Source organism: Fusarium falciforme, chromosome 7 (genome assembly GCF_026873545.1).
Source record: "Fusarium falciforme chromosome 7, complete sequence".
NCBI lineage: Eukaryota > Fungi > Ascomycota > Sordariomycetes > Hypocreales > Nectriaceae > Fusarium > Fusarium falciforme.
Genome location: NC_070550.1, coordinates 1,996,103 through 2,012,297, shown reverse-complemented (window position 1 = coordinate 2,012,297; position 16,195 = coordinate 1,996,103). Strand labels below are relative to the sequence as shown.

At 51.5% G+C, this 16,195-nt stretch overlaps 9 protein-coding genes across 9 annotated transcripts; 3 read left to right on the top strand and 6 right to left on the bottom strand.

Moving 5' to 3' along the window:
- Nucleotides 1–243: 243 nt before the first annotated feature.
- On the bottom strand, nt 244–1,335 carry NCS54_00922600 (Hypothetical protein; the record flags this gene model as incomplete). The annotated part of the gene is made up of 1 exon (XM_053154580.1): nt 244–1,335. One exon carries the CDS (start codon nt 1,333–1,335, stop codon nt 244–246), a length of 1,092 nt encoding a protein of 363 aa, XP_053010555.1.
- A 1,302-nt stretch (nt 1,336–2,637) lies between these two features.
- Nucleotides 2,638–3,086, bottom strand: NCS54_00922500 (PLDc-N domain-containing protein; the record flags this gene model as incomplete). Its single annotated transcript, XM_053154579.1, has 2 exons — nt 2,849–3,086; nt 2,638–2,789 (listed from the first exon to the last, which is right to left on the bottom strand). The coding sequence occupies exons 1-2, from the start codon at nt 3,018–3,020 to the stop codon at nt 2,638–2,640; spliced, it is 324 nt and encodes a 107-aa protein (XP_053010554.1). The 5' UTR covers nt 3,021–3,086.
- A 722-nt stretch (nt 3,087–3,808) lies between these two features.
- Nucleotides 3,809–4,803, bottom strand: NCS54_00922400 (Hypothetical protein; the record flags this gene model as incomplete). The annotated part of the gene is made up of 2 exons (XM_053154578.1): nt 3,809–4,450; nt 4,504–4,803. The coding sequence occupies 2 exons, from the start codon at nt 4,801–4,803 to the stop codon at nt 3,809–3,811; spliced, it is 942 nt and encodes a 313-aa protein (XP_053010553.1).
- Nucleotides 4,804–5,173: 370 nt separating this feature from the next.
- Nucleotides 5,174–6,456, top strand: NCS54_00922300 (Hypothetical protein; the record flags this gene model as incomplete). Its single annotated transcript, XM_053154577.1, has 2 exons — nt 5,174–5,981; nt 6,035–6,456. The coding sequence occupies 2 exons, from the start codon at nt 5,174–5,176 to the stop codon at nt 6,454–6,456; spliced, it is 1,230 nt and encodes a 409-aa protein (XP_053010552.1).
- A 279-nt stretch (nt 6,457–6,735) lies between these two features.
- Nucleotides 6,736–8,385, bottom strand: NCS54_00922200 (MFS domain-containing protein; the record flags this gene model as incomplete). Its single annotated transcript, XM_053154576.1, has 1 exon — nt 6,736–8,385. One exon carries the CDS (start codon nt 8,383–8,385, stop codon nt 6,736–6,738), a length of 1,650 nt encoding a protein of 549 aa, XP_053010551.1.
- A 479-nt stretch (nt 8,386–8,864) lies between these two features.
- Nucleotides 8,865–9,614, top strand: NCS54_00922100 (Very-long-chain (3R)-3-hydroxyacyl-CoA dehydratase; the record flags this gene model as incomplete). Its single annotated transcript, XM_053154575.1, has 3 exons — nt 8,865–9,298; nt 9,348–9,487; nt 9,538–9,614. The coding sequence occupies 3 exons, from the start codon at nt 8,865–8,867 to the stop codon at nt 9,612–9,614; spliced, it is 651 nt and encodes a 216-aa protein (XP_053010550.1).
- A 520-nt stretch (nt 9,615–10,134) lies between these two features.
- Nucleotides 10,135–11,616, bottom strand: NCS54_00922000 (MFS domain-containing protein; the record flags this gene model as incomplete). The annotated part of the gene is made up of 5 exons (XM_053154574.1): nt 10,135–10,564; nt 10,615–11,023; nt 11,076–11,250; nt 11,298–11,404; nt 11,466–11,616. 5 exons carry the CDS (start codon nt 11,614–11,616, stop codon nt 10,135–10,137), a joined length of 1,272 nt encoding a protein of 423 aa, XP_053010549.1.
- A 424-nt stretch (nt 11,617–12,040) lies between these two features.
- NCS54_00921900 (Aldolase-II domain-containing protein) lies at nt 12,041–13,146 on the bottom strand (the record flags this gene model as incomplete). Its single annotated transcript, XM_053154573.1, has 5 exons — nt 12,889–13,146; nt 12,758–12,836; nt 12,492–12,685; nt 12,379–12,436; nt 12,041–12,321 (listed from the first exon to the last, which is right to left on the bottom strand). The coding sequence occupies exons 1-5, from the start codon at nt 13,126–13,128 to the stop codon at nt 12,041–12,043; spliced, it is 852 nt and encodes a 283-aa protein (XP_053010548.1). The 5' UTR covers nt 13,129–13,146.
- A 544-nt stretch (nt 13,147–13,690) lies between these two features.
- On the top strand, nt 13,691–15,234 carry NCS54_00921800 (Hypothetical protein; the record flags this gene model as incomplete). Its single annotated transcript, XM_053154572.1, has 3 exons — nt 13,691–13,798; nt 13,854–14,466; nt 14,519–15,234. The coding sequence occupies exons 1-3, from the start codon at nt 13,760–13,762 to the stop codon at nt 15,232–15,234; spliced, it is 1,368 nt and encodes a 455-aa protein (XP_053010547.1). The 5' UTR covers nt 13,691–13,759.
- Between the last annotated feature and the right edge of the window lie 961 nt (nt 15,235–16,195).

The following is a 16,195-nucleotide window of genomic DNA, read 5'->3' as shown; positions in this document are numbered from 1 at the left end:
CTCAAAGAGAAGTGTTTAACACGACGCTGGAGATTCTTCTTTGTTCTAATGGCCTTAATTCAGGGTTATGACCATAACTAGGCATACCTGTCAAAATTCTTCACAGATCTGCACCAACTTTGGAGGTCAAGTTGCACACACAGCTGTACGCTAAATACTCTAGTCTTGCGACTTTCCCACATGAACAACATGAATGGTCACCTCGCCAAACGTTACATGGGTATACCCAGACAAAAGCTGGCCCTACGTCTCCACCGAGTCAACCCCAAGAACCAACTTCATCTCGTCGCTCCCCGCCTTTCGTGCATACTCGACCGCGCTGCCATAAGCGCCTCGCAGGTTAGGATCCGCCCCCTGGCTCAGTAGCCATCTCACCCTCTCCACAGCTCCGGCTAGGACGGCGTTGACGATGGGGTACTGAGCTGTCATGTGACGGGACTGGAGCTTGCCGTTCACGTCTGCGCCTTTCTCGATGAGGAGTGCCATGATGGGGATCCTGGCTTCGTCGAAATCCTTGCTTAGTGTGACTGGGGATGCGTGTGAGTTTGTATTCGGAGGGCGGGCACCTGCCGCGAAATATAGCGGCGAACCATTTTCCATGCGTGCACCAGCGTCAAGGAGCTTGCGCACTGATTCGACGTTGCCTCGCGATGCGGCTGTCTCGAGCGCGGCGCAGGAGTCTGTCTCGGGCTCACCAAAGCGGTCCCGATTATCGCGCTGAACGCCTAGGTTTGGGTCGGCACCATGTGTAAGGAACCAATCGACAAGACTGTCATCAGTGACAACTCTTGGGAGCAGTGTCGCCCCATAGAAGCCTGGGGTGTTGGGAGTCCAGCCATGCCCTGCGAGAAGTTCAAATAAAGCAATCTGCCGCTCTTTTGGCGCCGACAAAACGTGCGGCGGTGTTTGGCGAGTTATGGGAGCGCCATATCCGAGAAGATAATGAGCAGCGTCGATATTTCCGGCCCCAAGTGCGATAACCAACCCTTGGTGAAGAAAAGCGGGTGAGCGAGGCTCGGAGGTGACGATCGACTCGACGGCAGATAAGGGTCCATCCCGGCAGGCCGCCTGAAACGAGACGAAGTCGGGGTGTGAAGTGGTCCGACCATTGAAGAGGTCAAAGTCACTGGGACTTGTGATGGGGATATCGTCGTGGGCTGTGGCCATGGATAAACCTGTTGGAGCGTTGGATGAACCCATGGTCATTCCCATCTGTTGTCCAGTCTGGTTCGTGGCTTGTCTCTGTTGCTGTTGTCTTGCGGCCATGAGCTGTAACTGTCGCTGCTGAGCTTGCTGTATCAGCCGCTGTCGAGCCTGTTCCTCAATTGATGACATGGCTGATCGATGATTGTGCCGTAGTTTCGCTGCTGTGCCGCGTTGAATATCAATTGGACGTCGTTCTTAATATTCGCTCGTTGCTTTCATTGTGGATTGCCCATGGAAATAAGTCCGAATCAAGAGGCCGAAGGAGCATGGATCGCATGAACGCTATAGTGAGATTACGTCATTAAGGGGGCATTTAAAATGAAGTTTCGCCAAACTGAGCTGTGCAATCAGCAACAACCATGTTCGAACAGTGACAAGGTTCTTGTTTAACTCATGAAAATTCTCCTAGGCTAGGGATCCAGGTTGTGTTGCGGGAGAAACTGGGCCGGCTTATATCGGATCCAAGTGCCTCCGCCCGCAAACAAAGATGGCAATTGGTAGCCTATTTCTATGAAAACCATTCAACAGCGAGACATTCCTAACCCCTCACAGTTGGACAAGCAATCGAAACGAAAGAAATGGCTGACTACGGATTCTTCCGCCAAGCCGAGAGAATGACCAGCTATGGTGCAGCGAGGAACCAAAACTGATAACGAAATATTAGACTTGCTCCGAATTTGCCATTGTTGTGGTCAAGAGTAATCAACAAGGCATCAATGTTATAAATGGACATGCCGAAGAGATGCGGAAACTAGCCCTATTAACGATGAAGGTTATGTTCATCTATCCCCAGCGGACCCATAGACGGTTTCAGTAGTCCTCGGGAGGATCAGCTCGGTTATCCGGTAGGATGAATACCAAACGGGCGACTTGATTCGCGAATTGGAGGTCCCACCCTATGAATACACTCAAACTCTTTTTGGTTGAGCTGTAGTGTTTCTGCCCTGTGGCACTCGAAAGCACCACTAAGCACCGTGTGCGGGCGTCAGTCAAGGGATCTAGCACCAAGGCCGATGAGTACGAGAGGGGGAGGAGGAACGAGCGAGGGAAGTACCGGCTCCTATCCGGCTTGGCGAAGCGTTGAGAGTCCGTAGCAGTGACAGGTCCAAATAAAGGTAGAAAACCAGGTATCGCGAAGCCGTCGAAGAACAAAAGAAGATGCAAAAGAGACGAGGAAACACCTTCGCTTTCCACTATAGTGACAAACACGATATTTCAATAAGTTAATTCCACTATCCTGAAAGAAGGGGTGCCAGTCTTGGTGTTCCGTATTCCGCCTGCTACTCGATCCCAACGCCGAATAATCAATCAGTCCTCGAAAGTCATCTCATGTCTCGTCGTCAATCTACCCTGATCGCTTTCCTTCGCGCCATGCTAAGCTCGTAACTCGTATCCTTGTCAGGCAAACGACGGCGACCAAAGGTACAACATTTAGCCCACTGGCTGGTATCCGGCACCTCGCTGGTGCTCCTTGCGGTTCGAGAACAACCAGTAGATGATCATGCCGACGATGGGGAAGATGAAGACAACAAGGCACCAAAGAAGCTTGTGCATGGGGGGACGGTTCGACTGGAGGACTTCGACTGCAAGGGCACATCTGTTAGCACGGTACACGAGCAGGAGAGAAAGCAGGATTGCGTACTCCAGACAAGGATGTCGAGAACAAGAACGATGAAGCCGATGATTCCACCGCCAGTGCCGTACTGCCACGGGTTGGCCTTGGTTGCCTCGACCCCTCCTTCGGCGAGAGGGGCAGCAAAGGCAAGCGAGGCGAGCCAAAGCTGGAGGAAGGAGATGATAGTGGCGGAAAACATGGCGATGCTGGTTCTTCTTTCGTTTTCGGGTGTGAGAAAGAGCCTTGGCGACGGTGTTGAAGAGAGGAAATGGATGGTTTTATGTCGTGCAGTCCAGGCAGCGACTGTTGTTTTCTTGTAGCCACGTTGACGTCATAGATCTGACGAAAACAGGACGCGCACGTTTTCGACCTCACATGACGGAAGCTTTGGTTTCTCTGGCGCTAAACGACGGGTCAAATGATGACGTCAGTGTACGTCAAGATCGAGATCTCAAAAATAGAACAATAACACGCGGACAAAGATATATAAATCGCAGATGGTTCTGAAGGTTATACAAAATCACAATAGGGAGCCCGCTATTATATGAGTTAACTCGCCGAAAGGGCAGAGGTAGGCACTCTGGCAGTGGTGTTTGAATCTATGGTAGGCAGTCACCATTGCACCTCGAACGGTAAGATTCACAACGAGGAAATAAGAACTTATCAGCTCAAGTTTGGCGTTTATGTCTTAATAATAGACTGCCGAGTCTGAGCGCAAATACTACTAGTGAAGGTGCTCTTTGCTACCGTGACTGGTAGAGACTACGTTTGAAAAATCCGATTATTAGGAATTATAGAGGCATTATGAAAGCAGGCGAAAAAGAAAATCGCCATCACCATTAACATTGACCGTACGGGGACTATGTATGTATGTATCGAGACCCCTCTGTAGCGCTTTCTGGGGTAAACGTTTCATGACTTTCATCAAGCGTGACCGGGCCCGACCAGTGTTTTCAAACGATGCAAAAATTATGTATCAACGCTATGTTAAACTCGTACCCGTCGAGGCCTCAGCCTCATACGATGAACAGCTATAATAATTTTCTTGGGATTGGGTATATTTTCATCCTCCACCATTTGGCTGAACTTGGTCCGATCCGCCAGTCTAGACTCATCAGCCGCCTCCTCGTCCAACGCATCCAAGAGAATGTGCGGCTCTGTCCACGATGACCCGAAATCCACAAGCTTGCCGTCCCTATAGTTGTCGAGTCGGATGTCCATGTTGAAAACCCGCTGGCTGTTTAGTCTTACGATGTCCCCAAGAACCTGGTATAGATTGTCTTGGTTTACACCTGGATCTGCGGATGCGAGGTCTTTGATAATGGCCCTGGGTCTGTATCCTCCGGGGGTTGAACGCTGATATTCTGGGTCTACCTGGTCTGCCTCAAGATCAATGTTGCGGCCTTGGAGGATTTTCTCGTCTCTTTCTTGTAGAAAGAAGAATCCATGGCAAGGGACGACAATGTCGGGCTTCAAGTAGCCTTTCTTGATGGCTTCTTGAATTCGACCATAGGCTCTGCATTCAGCGTAGAACGGGTCCGTGTAGTAGGCGACCGTCTGTAAACTGATGTCCTCGCCTACAAGGGGCTCCCAGAAGTAGTCGTCACTCCTAGGGTCGTGAAATTTGAACTTGAGCAAGACAACCATCAGCGCGCGATACCTAGCGACCACTTGCTTCTTACAACTTTGATTGCGTATTCTCGGTTGCGAATCTTTGCGCGGAATACGTAGCCCTCTGTTGGCGAATCCTCATCCTCGTCATCTTTGTTGAGTCTCTCAAGCCATTGAATGCGGGATCCGTGGTGCTGGAACAATCCAAGTTTCGGCCCATCACACAGCGGCAGCTCCTTCGGGAGTGGCTTTGGGGGCTGTCGACGCTTGGGCATATCGACATCAGGGCATGTGCAAGAGCTGAGGGGTATTTGGCAGTGGCAACATGTTGGCTGCGAGACATGTCCCCCCTTGGGAACTTTATAACGCATGTTACCTGCCTCGAGCTGATGACATGGCGCTGTCGTGCATGACGGGAGCAAGGGACGGCCCGTTAGCTCCAATCGGCCTGGCGGGATGGCGTCTGTGGGGGTCACGAGGTTGACATGCAGCCAACGAGAGGTGCTTTACTGCAAGGATATCACCAACGTACATGCGACTCGCTTCTTGAGTTCATTGATAACGGGAAGAGGGTGTGCTGTAGGTCTCACGGCGCGTCCGGCGTCTTTAAATTGGCCGGATTCATCCCTTGGCCAGCCCCTGGCCCAGGCTCTGTCTCGTGTCACCTCGGGTTGCATTCCAACCTCTTCTGCGTAGAAGAGCGTAGTGCTTCGTTTTATCTCTCGTGTTTCACATTTAGCCATGACCGGAACGGAACCAGCCACCTCGATCCTCGAGTTTCTCACCCACCCGAACCCGATCGTCTCGCATCGCCCACCGAAACGAAAGACCAATTCGCGCAATCAAAAGTGGCACGCTCCGAAACAGATCAAGAAATGGGACGAGTTTCACGACTTCAACGTCTTCAAGGAGTCATTTGGAGGTCGTCTGCTGGAAGAAGCTCGTCGGGAGGGCCGAGATCTTCCTGCTTATCCCGATGTCGACGATGAAACGGATTGTGTTGAGCGGAACGAAGACGACACCAGAGACTTGTATGCCGTATGGACCAAAAGGATCGTCACCGCGGCTCTCCGTCCCATCCGTCAAGAATTTCGCTCGGCTGTGTGGTCCAAAGGGGACGCCCCGCAAGATGATGAGCCTTCAGAACCTCCTCCAAGGCCTGAGAAACAGCGTCAATTGCCTCGCAGAGAATGTTCTATCGAGGCCAAGACGCCAAGAATGCAGTCCCTCCGGGGACTACGGCCAGACTCGGGCACAACTGTGCGGAATACCAGCCCTCGTACCGACGACCCTGACCCTGATACCCACCGACCTGAGAGGTTTCCGAAAGAGTATAAGCCGGCAGAGAAATGGAAGAGCAAGTGGATGGCTCAAGTACCCCTTATCAACGAGTTTGGAGAGTGGGAGCGTGGACGGTCGGGTCACGATTTAGCCTGGCCTATCAAGCAAGCGTACACCTATTGCATACAGAACATGTGTCGCTACGGCTGCATTCTGACCTGCCATGAAGCCTTCATCTTCCGTGTCAGACCCCGCAGCATAATGTCAGGCAAGTATCCTGTGGCTATCCCTTAAACCGAGGCTAAACGCTGACTTTTGTAGCTGATGGGCCCCAAGACACGAAGGTGCTGCAGAGACAACTGATTCGAGACGGATTGATGGAATACATCTCAATTCCTTGGGCGAATCATCGCCAGGGGGACTTGGAGAGCCACGAAACATGGACCATAAACCTTGCTCTATGGTTCATGCACATTTTGGTCGGGAACAAGTACGAAGTGTGTTGGCGATATGACCGGCTACAAGATGAGACTTTGGCTGCCCTGAGGCCCCCACAGGATGAACCTCGCACACGTGACGACCAAGATGAGAATGAGGATGAATCGAGTGACTCTGATACGTCGGATAGGACTGTGCCGTTTGATGAGAGCATCTTTACACCTTTGAGGAAGCGCAAGAGAGATGCTGAAGCTGAAGAGGGATTCAATCTTTCGTTTTCGAAGCGCCAGTTCCTTCAGACATAGACGGGAAGGTTGAAGTTGGTGGATTTGTGCGGACAGAAATATCAGGCCGATGGTCTTTGTTGACAAGTACAGCACGCAGGGAGCAATAGAACAGGCTGTAGCTGACAACACAACGTTATTCTTAAGTGTGATATCGCATGACTCCCCATACAACCTCTATCTGTCGGCTCGAATTCTTTCCAATACAAAAGTTGCTTCTACCATTATAATCATTCCATCCAATGCCACAAAAACAAAAAAAAAGATACCCTTACGAGTGAACCGTTTCAACCCATTTACTCAAGCAGCTTCCCCCCTCCGTGGCTCGTAGGTGTCCAGCTTAAACTTGGCAAAGTTCCTCGTTGACAGTCTCATCTCAAACATTCTATCAACCTCGACCACACTCCGCCCCTTAAGCTCGGGCAAGAATAGCCACGCTAGAACCACAGCAATCAGACAGAGTCCCGTGTACACAAATCCAAGCTTGCCACCCATATTACCCGAGTCTGGGTTGTACAAAATCGGAAGTATCGCGTTCATGATGGCAGACAGGCCCTGAGACAGTACACCAACTAGACCCTGAGTCAACGCTCGGACTTGCATCGAGCTTGTTTGTCCGATGTAGGCATAACTCGCTGGCCAAGCGCCAAGGCCGCAGACGATGATGACGGACATCAAGACACCGGCAGCAACATACGCCGGGATCTCTCCACCCCAGAAGCCTGACACACCCATCACAGCCCAGAAGACAGCGGCCAGACTCATGGTCACGAGTGTCATGATACGCATCCCTCGACGTGACAGCACAAAGATACCCGCAGCATTAGCCAGCATGCCGGCGACGATTCCACCGATCAGGAACAGCATGTTGGTAGGCTCTTCAATGCCAATAGTATTCAGAAAGTATGGTGTGTTTGACAACAGGTCCAGGCCAAACATGGCCGGAATAGCACTGGCAAGGAGCACAATCAGGGTTCGACGACGGTTGACTCCTCGGAAACAGGCAATGTAAGTGGCTTTGCCCAGTGCCGCTTCTTCTGCGAGAATGACGTGGAACACCTTCAGTGTGGTATGCTCGGGGACCTTGGGAGCGTACAGTCGTCTCGCCGCTCGCATAGCCTTGTCGTGATTTCCTTTGCGTAGATGATGAATAGGACTTTCGGGGATGACGAGGGAGAGGAGAAAAGCGATGGCGGCAAAGATCCACTGGGAACCAAAGGGAATTTGATACGCCCTGCTTCCTTTGATATCTCCCACTAGAAACACCACCATTGATCCGAGAAGCTGGCCAAGCAAGGTAAAGGTTGGAATCATGGCCATTGCAGGTCCTCGCAGAGAAATAGGCGTCACCTCTGAAAGGTAAGTGTTGGTTACTGTCTGAAGCAGGGCGACAGCAAGGCCCTGAACAGCGACCCCGACAGTGAGAATAATTCTCTTCATATCTCGGGCCTCGGGTAAGGAAGAACTGAACACAACTGATGCCCCGACTGCATAAAACAGGCTGCCAGTCATGAAAGTGAACTTTCGTCCAAGACGGCCCTGCAGCCATCCTCCAAGAAGAGCACCAATGACTCCACCGATGGGAACGAAGGCGGTCCAGAGAGACGTGTATGGCTGAGGAATAATCCACTTTCCTTTGTATTTCGTGCCGAAGTCCTGCATGAATGAGTTGTTGCCGAGAATGGCGGCGTTGATGACGAGCGTGTAGCCGAGACCGACGACGGCGATGTTCATGATGAGACAGTAGGCTGCCACCTTTGGGAACCGCCGGATGGCTCTCCATAGACGTAGCTGTTCATCTAGTGGGTTTATCTTGCCAGTGTACTGAGGATTCGGGGGAACTGCTTCATCGATGGAGTTTGCTCGTGAGGCGATTGATTCTAGCTCGACATAGTCTGGGCCAATCTTGCCGAGTGGCGACTTGTAAGATGATGAACCAAATTTTGTCATTGTGAAGAGGGGGAGTGCAATTTCAAGCTCCCTGATCTTGCGTCTGGATGTGTATCCGATGGTGTGGTCAAAAATCTGAAGAGAAGGAAGACACACTGGATGGAGAGGAAAAGTGAAGAAGGAATCCCGCCATCTTAAAGAATAAATACCGACAGCAAATCAGCCCTCCTCCCTCGCTACATGCAAACAAAAGCACCACAGGGCTGAAATACCGTGAGATCCGTAGGTCTAGATATCGACATCCATTTGCGAGGAGAGTCTAAATGTCGATCAACGACAAGCCCCCATGGTCGAATCTCAGTGACAAGCCCTGGCACTTGAACCGGGGAAACATCCCAAATAGGAAATTCTGTTGCGAGGCCGGGGTTTTCTCCACGCTGGTTAGCCAGCGAACAACTTGAGCCGAGGCGAGAAATTAGCAACGCGGTTGAACGTGGCTTGAGTTTTTTTTAGACCCGTCATCTTCGCATTCGCAAACCATGGCGCGACCAACATCGCAAACACAGCCCCGCAGGGTTTCGAACGCGTACCTCTGCATCTATAATCTCCTATCAGCGCTCTTTCGAATCTGCATCCTGCTCAGCACCGCCTACCTGTGGACCACCGGCGGCAACGTCGCTGTTTGGGACAAACTGAGCGCCACAGCGCGATGGAGTGAGACTCTGACTGCGTTGGAGGTCCTCCACGCTCTGACTGGTCTCGTTCGAGCTCCACCGGCTACAACGGCTCTGCAGGTGGCTGGTCGCAACACCATTGTCTGGGCCATTACTAGAAATTACCCAGATGTTGCGGCGGGAGAGCCGGCATATAGTTATATGCTTATGGCTTGGAATCTTGCTGATTCAGTGAGATATCTGTATTTTGCGTTTCAGATGGGGACTTCATCTGTCCCGTCGATCCTGCTGTGGGCAAGGTACGAAACACCACGGTGTGATGACCGAAAAACACTGACCGTTGTAAAGATATAATTTGTTCATTGTGCTCTATCCTATCGGTATCCTATCTGAGGCACGTCTCGTCTACAAAGTCATTGAGCCATCCAAGGCTCGAAACTCTTCATACCAGTACTTGCTCTGGTTTGGATTGGCGATTTATGTCCCTGGTATGAGAAAAGGTGTCGAGCCCAGCCGTTTCTATACTAACTCTCAGCAGCTTTTTACATCTTGTACGGACACATGCTCGCTCAAAGGGCCAAGATTAGCCGCTCGAACCGCGCCAAAACCCTGTAATATCGGTCTTTGGCGATGCAACAGGTCATGCTCGGGTTTCCTGGCACTATGACTGGATTTGTGACTTCGGTGATGGGTTTCCAAATTCAGAGGTGGACGGTCCCTCTACTCTCGTCAAGTAACATGTCCGAAGTCGAGGGTTGATCCTGATAGTGCTGTCGAACGTTCGGCTAGCAAGGAATGGATGAGCATAGGTATTCTTGAGAAGCTTGGAGGGTTTAAAACAGAAGAGCAGGACCTAAAGCGTAGATGCGCATGTACGTGGTCTAATGAACTAGTAAAGAGCTCCATCCCACTCGATAAGCTATTCATACAATGGCAGGTCTAACATATGTATGATGAGGGGGTAAAAGATTTAAACAAACGAAATATAGTGACTTTGTAGAGGTAGTCCGCCGCCAATTATAGATGCAATCTCTTCACTCTTTTTTACATACCTCGCCGCATCCTTCCTAGCCCTCCAAAATTTGGTCAATACTGGTAATCAGTAATCACTTTTTGTGACCTTCGTATTGTTCCGTTAGAACTTGGCCAACAGCTTCGGCCCCGTTTTCATAAGACGGACCACTCCCACCAACCAAGTCCCAGCCAAGCAGAAGACGCCTGCGTAAATCTTCATGTTGGTGTAGCTCCCGTGACTGTGAGACAAAATTGCTCCAGCGATGGGGCTTGTAACCAAACCTGGAATCGCTGCCGAACAGAACAAGAGGCCGCTGCGGTATCCGAACTCCTTGGGCGGGGAAATCTGAGCCACGAGTGCCGGTGACAGCGAAACGTATGCCCCAGAGAAGAAGCCGAAAAACGCAGCGAACAAGATGTTTGCCACGCTGCTAGATCCTGGGATCCAGAGTGCCAAGATCAAGATGCCGCTTACGTTGCAGACCATGAAGAACATGTTGTATCGTCCGACCTTGTCACTCAGGAATCCGGCTGTGAGTCGCCCGAACAGACTGGAGCGCATTTAGCGGATGTCCGTGGAGCAAAACTGATGATGGCTTACCTTGTGGCGTTGAATATGGAGACAAGATATTGCGACAGGGAAACAGACATGCTGTCAGCGATGGCTGAAGGAACCAAAAAGTTGATTGGCACGTAGACTCCAAAACTCAGAAGAGCAAAGCCGATAAGGACGAGCAAGAAAACTATTTCATGGAGAGGCCGGTGAAGATCTTCGGCAGTGAGCTTGGTGAGAGTAGGCTTCACCCTGCGCTTGACGGTTAAGGATGCGATGACAAGCAGGAATAGGATGATGAAGGCTGCAATGCGCATGGCCCACCCGTAGCCGACTTTTGGGATTAGGTGAGTGATCATGATGGGGAAAATGACGCCGCCTGTGCTTGAGCCGGTCATTAGCACGCCAAATGCTGCACCTCTCCGCTTGTCAAACCAGCCCGAAACAGAGCTAAGAGCTGATTCGCGGTTAGTATTATAGTAGAACAGATGAGAATGGAAGCCACTCGCCTGGCTGAAAGATGGCGGCTGCGCCAATCGCGCTGCACACACCCTGAGAAAGCAATAGCTGATAGTACTCCTTGGAGATGGAAGCCATCATCAAACCAAAGACGTGCATAAAGGCGCCAACAATAATCAGAGTTCTTGGACCATGCCTGTCGTAGATGTGGCCGACGACTGGGCCCTGATTGCTCATCAGCGCAGTCCCAGATAGCCATATGGTCAACTCACCGCAGCTGACATAAAGAAGACCTGAAGAGATGGGATCCATGCGACTGTGCTTGAAGAGTATTCCTTGAGGAGTTCTCTCTCGTAATAATCCTGGAATATGCCAATACCTGGAACAGGAGTCAGCTAAGCGGATGCAAGGTAGTATAAGACACCAGGGCTCAAGCTTACTGTTCAACCACCCGAAACTGCAGAATGAGGTGCACCAAGCTCCCACCACAACACACCATGCTGCAAACCCGCCATCTGGGGGCGAAGATTGAGAGTTAGAAAGGGTTAGGGGAGTAAACTTTCCCTCCTCGCTGTCCTGGTCAAACACCATGATTCCCGTATTGGTGAGATATTTGAAGCAGTACAATGGGAATTGTAAGAAATGGTGGCGGGATATTGAAATATATACACCATGTATTGTGAAATAGGTGAGTACTAGAGTACCTTATGTCCGATTGAACGGCCTCGTCGCAACGTCCGAGATGAAGTGAGAAGCTCCGAAGTCCGGCTCTTTGGATCGGCTCCGGGGGTAAAAAAGCCGGCACGGCTTCGGACGTATGCTCTTTTCCGTGCCTGTGTGGGGTTCCTCGTGAAGCCCAAGCGTGAACTCCCCACCCCTGGTGCAACCGGAGTTACAGAAAAGATAAAAGCGCATCCTTAAGATGAAGGCGGTTACTTCGGACTACTTGGATTTATCCTTGCTATTATCAAGTGCTACTGATCAAGTGAAATAACTGAGTTCACTCTTGATGTATCTAGCCCCGATGTTCTCCTTTAGCCATGTACTCCTCGTACTGCAAGTCCGGCTGTCCCTCCCAATACAGTGTCTCGGGATCACTAGAGTTCTCGAAAGTATACTTGGCACTCTCCTCGGGGATGTAGACCTTGGGCAGACCATTCGCCGCTGCGGCTTCTGCGAGCAGTTGGGTTTGGCATGCGCGTTCCATCAAGGTCATCAGGAAGCATGCCTCGTCGACAGTAGAGCCAACTGTAAGGAGGCCGTGGTTCTGTAAGATCATCCCCTTTCCTCTCGGGCCTGGTAGTCTGTCAGCATGGCCTGGGGTGTGGATTAGATATCTGATGGGAGACATACCGAGGGCGGCGCCAATTCGGTCGCCTTCCTCCTGTGTGAGGACAACACCTCCAAAGTCCTGCGCTCTGCTGTCAGATTAATCGTCGTGAGTGCGGTAGAGGCCAAATTCAAACCTTGTATACTGCCTGAGCATCACCATAGAGATAGGCAGCATCTTGGGTCAGCATTTCCAAGGGCCGTCCAAAGGCGCTCCACGCCATGCCGTGCGGGCTATGGGTGTGACATGCAGCCACAACGTCCAGTCGGGCTTTGTGGACGGCACTGTGGATGAAAAAGCCTGCTGAATTGGCAGGCCGGCTCATGTTTCCTGGGGACAGCATGTCAGTACCAAAACATAGGCCAGCTGTGCTGGACCAGCAGCCGGGAGGGGGTAATGTACCGCCAATAGGAACACCTTCATAGTTGACGAGAATCATATCGCTTGCCTTGAGTAGGGCAAAATGTACCGCCAGTGGATTCTAGAACAAGTCAATATTCAAGAGAGTCCACGCCAACCAGGCGACAACACACCGTCCAGAATGTATGTGGGTTCTCCGGGTCCCTGATGGAGATGTGGCCTGCCATGCCGTCGGTATACCCCAAGCGTGCAAACACTCGGAAGGCCAGCGCCATCTTCTCCAACATCCATTGCCGCTCTGCAGCAAAGCTAGGATGCTTGGGAATACCAGGGAGACAGGCGCCTTGGGAGATGAGCTGGAGGGGTGTTTTCTTGACCTCCTGGGTCTGGCTGGACTGTGCGGATGGGACCATGATGTTTTGGGAGATGGGGCTGTTGGTGGTGGAATACCTTTCTTATGGCTTATGCCATGAGGACTGAAATAGGTGGTCATGCCATTTATATGGCGATATTGATGAGAGTTCGACCTGGTGTAAACTGCACATGCCGTAGCGCCAAGAGAAGCCTTCCCATTTCGAGCAAGAAAGTACGATATTGCCGATCGACCCGCCCGAGAATGCTGCTCGAGGAGCCAATGAGAGCGTCGTCGGCAATCCGCGATGCAGCCGTCGTGTTCGTTGACTCAAAGCGGTATAGCTTAACCAGTTAGAGTTGCACACGGAGGGGATCTAGAAGACAAACAAGCTTCAATACCGCGGAGCCTCGTATTCATTGTACCGAAATCGTTGGAGCTAGCTGTTGTTACTTTTGCTATGATGGCAGGTGCGGCAAAACGGGCTAGAGTTTTAGTAATGAATTTCATGTACAAAAGGCCTCTGTCGCTGCTCATAATGTTGTCAAGAACTACACCATCCTATCTAAAAGACCCTGAAGATGCAGGCCGTGAGGGAGTTTGTTGTTGCAAAAGCGATGCAGCCTAGGCTGGGGGGCTTGCCTTCCAAGCGGCTCCTCTCAACTACACGATACCTACCTCCTGGGGCTCTGATGCCGAAGAACAGGAGTGGCCGCACGCTGGTATCGAGGGTATGTAACGTCTGACTCATTGACACTGCTCCCTGTTGATGCTAACATGTATTAGACTGCGCTCGACCGGCCGTTGGGAGGAGACAGCGCCCTTTCCCGACGATTCTACTCCTCGACCAGCATCCATGAAGGCGAGCAACCGTCGACCGTGCCTATCCCGATTGATGGAAAGACTGTCAACTTCTCTGCCGTGCTGCTACGAGACTCGTGCTCCTGCCCATCATGCGTGCACGAATCAACAAACCAGAGACTCTTTTCCGTCGCCGACATCCCTACCAACGTGAAAGCGCGAACGGTCGCCGTCGATACTGCTTCCGATTCTGTGAGCATCAGCTGGGATAACGATGCGCACGGCTGGACATCTGAGCATACTACAAAGCTGGACATTGAGATGTTGCGGGGTTTCAGCCAGCCTGCGTCCTCGCCCACATCGTGTCTCCCGTCGCAAGTTCTGTGGAGTCGAGAGCCTCGTAAGAGTCTTGACCTGCCTGACTATGACTACAACACGTACATGAAGGATGATGAGACGTTGTATAAGCTGATAAACCAGCTTCGTATCGATGGACTCGCCTTTGTCACCAATGTTCCCGGCGTGGAAGAGTCCTTGGCAACCATTGCCACCCGCATCGGACCGATCAAGGATACCTTCTATGGATGTACATGGGACGGTAAGCCTGCAGTGTGAGAGAGGCACCAAGACTATCAACTAACGTGTAGCAGTGCGTACAGTTCCCCAGGCCATTAATGCCGCCTACACGTCGCATGATCTCGGCTTCCACACAGATCTACTCTATTTCCAGCAACCACCGCACATCCAACTCCTCCACTGCGTCCAGTCTGCTTCTTCCGGGGGCGCCAGCGTTTTTGCCGATGCCTACAAAGCGGCCGTCGACCTCTTCAAGACGGACATGGATGCTTTCAACACTCTGGCTACGGTCCCCGTCAACTATCACTATAACCACCCGGACGCGAATGTGTACCGCACGACGAAGCCTGTCATCGACCTGCGACCCATGCGCATCGGCGACAAGATCTACACTCGCGTGCAGGATTACCTTAGAGATCTGAATGACGAGTCAGAAGCTGCACTCGTCGATTCCATGGACAAGATCAACTGGGGGCCCCCATTCCTAGCCCCATTCTCCAACCACGAAGCCGAAGGCGTCGTAACTCTCAACGACAAGGTCGAGCGCTGGCACGACGCCGCAGTAAAGTTCAATGCTCTGCTGCAGAGACCCGAGTACCTATTCGAGCGCAAGATGAACCCTGGAGACTGCGTCTTGTTCGATAATACGCGAACGCTACACTCGCGACGGGCATTTGATATGGCTGATGTTGGGAAGCCGAGGTGGTTGAGGGGGACGTATGTTGATAAGGATCCTTATTTGAGCAAGTTGCGTGTCTTGCAGAACAAGTTTGGGCGGGAGGAGCAGTAGTTCAACACTTTTAGCAATAGAACAGTCTTTATCTACGCAGGTATTCATTGCTTTCATGAACATAATGAGTTGCCAAGTCTTCAGCTTATTATCAGTTTGCTCGGCTCTTTCGGGCCGACCCCTTCCGATTTTGAGTTAAATTGGTGCTGTCGTTGGTAGTTATCGATATCGTCATTGAAGCTGCGGGGTTTTCATCGTCTTCCCCTTCCACCTCACCAATCTCATCTCAACCCTCCCAAATTGACCATTTACATGGAAGCAATGAATTCACTCCCAGAAGAGGATCACCAACGAGTAAAACGTACACGGAAAAGTGCGCCGAAATCGCGACAGGGCTGCGCAAAATGCAAATCTAGAAGGGTCAGTTGCTTTGGTGTTTTCCCCCAGACGGTGCGTTTAACTTAAGTAGATCAAATGCGATGAGAACCGCCCGGCCTGCAAGAACTGCACTAGACTCGGCTATGTATGTCCTGGATTTCAGCAGCAGTTGCGCTGGTCGGACAAACATGAGCAACATTGGCCGATAGTGGCTTGCCCTGATCAGCCTCCTCCTCAAGGCACGGCAGCGAGCGAGAGTTGTGAACACAGCAGCGTAGAGACACAAGCGACAGAGGCTTTGGTAACTCTCGGCGTATCAGGGAACCTATTCGATTGCTTTGCTATTGACAGTCAGCCCACTGCTAGTGCGATCCCACCCCTGTGCTCTAATACAGACCTTTGCTACAGAGCAACCGCGCAGTCAAGCGATGCCCCCGAATGGAGCCCTATCATATCCTTTGAAGGATCAGAGTCTCTACATCACCTATCGAGCTCAGTACTCAACAAAACACTAACTCATATGCCAACGGCCCTGGTCGAGCACTGGTTCCGCTACATCTGTCCCACGCGCTCTACGTTCGACTCCGAGACAAACTACAACCGACGACTAGCCTGCAATACGTGGTCTACCTCCGAAGCAGTA